The sequence below is a fragment of the Catharus ustulatus genome, chromosome 11 (assembly GCF_009819885.2).
Source record: "Catharus ustulatus isolate bCatUst1 chromosome 11, bCatUst1.pri.v2, whole genome shotgun sequence".
NCBI lineage: Eukaryota > Metazoa > Chordata > Aves > Passeriformes > Turdidae > Catharus > Catharus ustulatus.
In genome coordinates, this window is record NC_046231.1 from 8329262 (window position 1) to 8336205 (window position 6944).

The window sequence follows — 6944 nt, forward strand, 5'->3', positions numbered from 1 at the left end:
AAACCTGTGGAAGGAAAACAACCATGCTAAAGGCCAGCAAGGGACTGAACTGGTTCTCATCTTCTCATTGTGAAGCAGGGACTTACCACCTTCTTGTCCATTACACTGACTTGGTGCAGCTCCAGAACTGCAGATGATAACCTGAAATACTCTGAAATAAATGACTGTGCTGAATGTTAAGACTTCAATTTTGCAGTGTCCAGGCAGCTAAAATGCATGTGACAGTAAGTTCATGTACTCAGGATACAGCTAAATCACAGCTGGGTTGGTCTCATCTGCAAACATTTTCAAGGCATCACATGTAGGTCAGTGACATCTTCATCATCTGACAGACATCACCAGCCATCAGCTGATTCAAATGGTCATTTTTAATTGAAGTTGTTTAGAAAGTGTGAAAAAGGATTTATTCTAATTGAAATTAATCTGACTTTTGATGAGAAGAAATTATTCAGAGGTTCTAGGAGTGATTCAGTCTCGTGGAGCTCCCTGTAACACTTTGTGGGTGTCTCACATAGTCCAGTGTGCTTTCCTCTGAGTGTTGGGGGTTCTGTGGCTCTGACTGTGTTTGGGAGTTTCCAGGGGGCTTTTCTGCAGCCAGATCTCCAAGCTGCCAGGGCATTTGCCACATGTGCCTGTCAGCAGGCTCAGTAAAGCTCAGCTGAGGAGGCTGCAGCAGGGGTGGTCCAGTGTCTCTCCAGGACAGCAGGAGAGGCTGCTTGGCTTTGGAGGCACCAGGTAACGCAAGGAACAGTGGTCCAAAGGTGATCAACACCGACTACACAGCCAGTTTCTCTTACCAGATCTCAACTGACTTGTGAAAGTAGGAGGAGGTACCTGCCTAGTCTGAGGATAGAGGAGGGAGCCTATGCTAAGGGATGAGTCTTTAGAACCGTTTGGGTTTTGATTTGCTGTCCCGTTTGCTGTATTCTGCCCCTGAATTCTCAAACAGTCTCTAAACTGTTTTCAATTGATCCGGAGTCCAGTCTGAAAAAACTGAAACAAAACTCCCAAATCAACAGCCCTTGCTAATGGCTGCTTTGGGCTGGGAGAGGGTGTGAACACTTAATTTTGTTCATTACACCTGTAATGTTTGAAACCGTGATGGTTTGCCAAAATAGCGTTGTCTCCAGTGCAAAGAGGAATGTTTGAGTGTTGTTGGATTTCAGTGTGACCAGGATGAACCGACTTTAACCTGAGTTACTAAAATAATCAGAGTAAATCACTGTAACTAATAACACACAGGGAGTGGATAGAGAGACTGATGTAAACAAAATTAAAATGCTTGGTGAGGTACTTTGATACCATAAAAGTGAAACACACTGTTCTGTACAATTTTCTTAAATGCTAGAAAAAGAAAGAGCCTTCTTAGCTAAATCCTGCTGATGACAGCAAATGGCAGGAGACTGATAAGGGAGAGCCCCAGGAGAACCAGAAGGGGCTCTGTGCCTGCCTTGGCTTTGGCTGCCAGTGTAGCTGCTGATTGCTTGGCTGCTTGTGACTCCTAAAGGGACTCTGTCAGGTGTTCCCTCTGCCTGGCCTGGGAACATATTCACATTTTTGCTGTTCCAGAGTGTTTGTAAATGTCTGCAGGGAACAACCCTGCAGGGGGGGCTTGGCTGGCCACAGCTCAGGCAGTGCCACCACCTTTAAAAAGGCTTTTAGGGAATACCAGGGAGCAAAACTGGCTTTGTCACAGGAGTAACAGTCAGGGCAAACACACTCCAGCAGATGGGTTGTCACATAAACATTCAGTCAAGATTGACTCAGTACTTGAGGTGCTTTGAGGAGAAAGATTTTTATGGTGTTTTAGGGGGCAGGGAAAGTTTCAAGAAGGACACGCCCAGATGTTTGCCGTGGCCTTAAACTAAGCTGCCATACACAGCTCATGTTGTATAACTAGTGTTTACACATATCCAGAACTACTGCTGTATTAAATAATAAATTAAAATATAAGAGATCAGACATTTGGCTTAACTTCTGTGTTTTGATGGGTACAGTTGTTTCAAAGCTAACTATTTAATTAGTTTTGCAAAATTTTTTTTTTAATGGCTGTTTCTTAAACCGCTTCCCGTGTTTCCCTTCAGGTGTCTGAGCGCCTGAACCAGCCCGGGGTGGCCATAGGGCTGGCCTGGACACCCCTGGGAGGGGAGATCATGTTTGTGGAAGCGAGCCAGATGGACGGGGAGGGCCAGCTCACACTGACGGGACAGCTGGGGGACGTCATGAAGGAGTCGGCTCACCTGGCCATCAGCTGGCTGCGCAGCAACGCCAAGAGATACCAGCTCACCAACGGTGCGCCTGCGGGGGCACTGCGGGGACACTGCGGGGACACTGCGGGGACACTGTGGGGGCAGCTGTGGGGACACTGCGGGGACACTGCTGAGACACTGCAGGGACACTGTGGGACACTGCGGGGCAGCTGCAGCCCCACAGCTGCTGCACTGCTGAGTAACCCTGGCAGTTACTCACTGTGGACATGTAACACACAAAGGTTTCAGCCGTCAGTGCTGCCCTGGAGATGAGGTCAGCACCAGAGTGCCTCTGTGCAGTTCTTTCCCAGCTGCTGCCAAGCCGAGGTGGCTGTGGCCTGGCAGAGCAGGAGCTGACTCCCTGCCCTAGCCTGGAAGGCTGTGGGCAGCCTCTGTGCCAAGGTACCTCTCCTTGGTTGTGGCAGACACTGCCTCTGACTCATTTTTACACTCAAGCTTTCCAGCAGTGTTTTCATGATGGAGACATAGAGAAGTCTGTAGTTTTTCTCTGTTAAAAGGTTTCTGTAGTCTAAGTATGTTGAGGACACTAGATTTGTATGGCAGTTGTGGAACTGCAGTGCAGTAGAGCTCTGGACAAGAACATTTTAACTATTTTTTTTCTCTGAACCTCCCATGACTTGTGGAAATGTGTTTTCTAGATTGGTCATCTGCTTATCAGGCGAATAATCAACCAGTATCTTTGCTAATAGTGGAAGTCTAGATAGGTTAAAAACAAAAATTGAATTCATGTATGAAATGCTGCAGGCATTACCTGTGCATGTTTGCTCTGGTTTACACTCCATTACAGGTGAAAGGCCATAAAAAGAGTTTCTGTTTACTATAATTGTGAATTTCTGTGGAGTGTTCTCTGAACATTGATGTTGTTGATGGTTTGGGGCATAAAAATTCTATGTAGAATTTCTTTGGTTTCCACATTAATCCCTACTTTCAGTTTCCCAATGCATGCAAATGCCAAGCTTATTGGTTATCATGTTACAGTTTTTTCTAGAAATTTGGATAGGAAAGCTCATTGGGATTTCTCTTTGTTGTTTTTTCCTAGGGCCTCTGCAATGTGTTGTTTTTTCAGCCTACTGTTAATAAATAGTGCCAAGGCTTTTAGTTCTTGGTGGGCTTTTAGAATAAAGACCAGGAAAAAAATGGGTTTAGATTTTTAACATTCAAACCATTCTTTTTTTCCTTAAGCTTCTGGAAGTTTTGATCTCCTTGACAACACTGACATCCATCTGCACTTCCCAGCTGGAGCTGTCACAAAAGATGGACCATCTGCTGGTGTTACCATAGTAACCTGCCTTGCTTCACTCTTCAGTGGGCGGCTGGTGTGCTCAGATGTAGCCATGACAGGAGAAATTACACTAAGAGGCCTTGTTCTTCCAGTAAGCATCATTGGAGAAAAGAGCTAAGTTGTATTAATTCTCCCTGTTCTGGATATAAAATCTGTTTATAGCCACTTAGAAAAGAGTGGATCCAGAGCCTTGCTGGATCATTCCTTAGCAGCAATGCAGTCTCTGCTGGTGCATTGGAAGAGGCCAATGAAGGCCAGGCTGCTGCAGGAATGCCCCACTCCTGTGCTTTGCCTTTCAACTAAAGCCAGCCTTGATGTGGCTTTTTGGGAAAATACCTTAAAATGTCTACTTGGAAAGGAAACCTCAAAGTCTTAAAATGCAAGATGGCTCTAAAGTCTGCACTGTGGTTTCTAAATGTGCTTCCTCAGACTGTTGATACAGAACTGCTTCTGGTGTCTGTAAAGTTGTGTCTTAAAACTCTCACAGTAACTGCACCCAGGTTACTCCTGAATCCATGGATCTACTTTTAGATTTCTCTTCAGTGTTGGTCCTTGTATGGAGCTCAGTCAAATGGGGTTTCCATAAAGCTTTGTCAAAACTTGAAGGCAAAGAAGGTGTTCAAACAACAGTTACCATCTCATACCAAATGATGGACAGGAGGATGAAGCTGGAAATAGGGACAGAATTTTGTTTCCTGCAGAGGAGACAGAACCAGAGCTGCCATGGTAGGCTCTGACAGGCCAGGCCATTGTCCAGGGTTCTGGAGCAGCCTGCAGTGACTGGTGGGAGCCAGCTTAGCCCTGCAGCCATCCTGTCCTGACTGCCAGGCAGTGACCAGGCTGTGCCTGCTGCTAAAGCTGTGTGCAGAGATAAGGTCCCTGTAAATATTAAACCACGTTTTCCTCCTTCCCCAGGGCATCCGGAATCTTGCTGTTCTCAGTGCCTGAATTCCCAGGGCTGTGCCAGGGGCTGCCCTGGCTGCTGAGTGTGCAGCACTGCCAGACCCCTGGATCACCATCAGGATCATGGGTCACTCCTGCCCTGTGTCACAGCAGCTCGGGCTTTGCCCTTTGTACTGTAATACAGGTCCTTTCTCTTCTCTAGAGCATTGTAAAATTACAAGTTTCTGCTCTAAGAAGGTCTTTAGGAATAGAAAGGAGTTTGGGGGAAGCTACAACTGTAAGAAAAATTAATTTAACCACCCCCTCCCCCCTTAACATCTCATTAGCAACTCAACCAGGAGGCTCAGTGGAGCAGTGCCTCTCCACTCCTGGAACGCAGCTTTGCTTAGCTGTGCATATTTTGTTGTACAGCTCAAGTTATTTTTCATGGGACATTGCTTCCTTAGGACCCTTTTCCCCCTAAATCTAATACTGCCTTTATCTGAGAAATCTTGTGGTCCAGGGCAGGTGCAGGATTTCAGTACATGATATTAAAAAAATGGAGTGAAGGCCACTTTTGTTAAAGAAATTCCTGAAAAGCAATGACATTTCTTCTGTTGATTCTCTTGTACCTGCACTCCTAAATCTGTTTTTCTCTCTGTAGCTGTTACAGAAAGAATACTGTAGCATATTAACATATTTCCCTCATTAAGCACATGATGAGCTACAACTCTGACTGCATTTTTAATTTCTTTCCTAAATGACTGAGGGAGGCAGAACCTTTCATCAAAATTTAACTCCTGATGTGATGTTACAATAATTACTTTATTAGATCAGTTCATTGTTTTTATACATGTTTTTCTTCTCCTTCTCAGGTTGGGGGAATCAAAGACAAAGTGCTGGCAGCACACCGAGCTGGACTGAAGAGAATTATCATTCCTCAAAGAAATGAGAAAGACCTGGAGGAGATTGCAGCGCACGTGCGGCAGGACCTGACCTTTGTGCTGGCCGGGTGCCTGGACGAGGTGCTGAACGCGGCCTTCGACGGCGGCTTTGCAGTCAAGGCCAGGCTCGAGCACCTGAATAGCAAACTTTAGGCAGACAGGCTGAGGCTACTCCTCTCTCCAGTTCCACAGTTCTTGATCTCTTTCAGCTACATTTAGGTATCAGGTACAACTATGAGCTAAAGGGGATTGTTTGAAGGGGTGTGTCAGTGCCATCAAAAGGAAGATGCTGCTGCCGCAGTTACCAGCCTGGAACTGCACTTTACAGGCATTTGCTGCTTTTTATCAGCAAAGAATCTTGAATCTCATTTCATGAGCTTGAGAAAGAATTCCTTAGCCTGTCTGGCACCTATGTATGTACATGGCAGCAGCTGGTTACATCTTTAAATAGGGAATAGTGTGCAGTAGGAGAGGCTCATAGCTGGGGTTGTTACAAAAAGCAAACTGATTTAGTGCAAGTTTACTTACTTACAAAATACATGTAATAATAATAAATAATAATGTGCTAAGGAGCAGCGGCATTGGGGGGAAAATAAGGTTTTTGAAATTAAAAAAAATATGCTTAAGGCATCTGAAGAGAAGCACTATGGCCTAATTAATTGCAGTTAGGAAGTTCTTTCAGCACTTGGTTCTAGTTTGTAGCAAGGCCACTGCAGACATCATTTTTCAAACACAGGAAGCAATGCCAGAAGTGAAACGTAGGAATTGTTGTGTAGGAAGGGAGAGAACACATCCGTTCCCATCTGCCCAGCTGTCCCTGCAGCAGCAGGGGGTGGAGTGTGTGAGGCCTTAATGAAAAAACCCAGTAATGGTTTGAGGGACAGAGTTCCTTCACACCCACCTGGTTCTGGGAATGCCTATGCTTGGAGGGTCACCTGAGGAAATTAAATTCATTTGAACAATGCCAAGGAAATTCTGAATCATTATTCATGTGAACAATGTAAGGGTTAAGAAGTCTGGCAGCTTCCCTGTCCTTTGTCTCTTATCTCCCCTTGAACCTCACTGAGAACTGCACTTCAGTGTGTGATCCTGGCCTTTGGCATTGTTTATTCCAGGGTCAGCCCCACAACCAAATCCTGGATGTTGTTACATCCTTCTCTTGTTCGCTGGTTCTGAAGCAAACCGCAAAGTGCTTATGAAACACAAACTGTACCAGTGACAACTGCCTGTTCTAGAAGCTGCCTAAAAATCAAAAGTAAGAGTTTGCTTTGCTTTCATTTTCATAGATAACAAAGCTGATTTACCTGGAACATAACAGCACTGGTAGTAATCAATTCAGTGGGAATTTCAACATCTATTTTACAAAAGATTTTACAACTTTGACAAAAGACTTAATCTAATAAAATGACTAAAAAATAAAACCTGCTTCGGTGTCAATGTTTCAAAAGCTCTACTCTTAGTCACTCACAAGCCAAGTTCTGAGACTACAGACAACAGCCCCAGTCTCAGAACGTGTTCTGCCTCAAGAGAAACGTGCAGGGAAGAAGTGCAAAGAAACTTCCCTCT

At 45.0% G+C, this 6944-nt stretch overlaps 1 protein-coding gene across 1 annotated transcript in view; it reads left to right on the plus strand.

Annotated features, from left to right (window-relative positions):
• The window catches only part of LONP2 (lon peptidase 2, peroxisomal), a 37454-nt gene extending 30668 nt beyond the window's left edge, over positions 1–6786 (plus strand). Inside the window, exons 13-15 of the mRNA XM_033069693.1 lie at positions 2085–2292; positions 3453–3643; positions 5310–6786. Coding sequence (XP_032925584.1) covers positions 2085–2292; positions 3453–3643; positions 5310–5531 — 621 coding nt within the window. The 3' untranslated portion in view covers positions 5532–6786. The remainder of the gene's footprint in view (positions 1–2084; positions 2293–3452; positions 3644–5309) is intronic.
• The last annotated feature ends 158 nt before the right edge of the window (positions 6787–6944 follow it).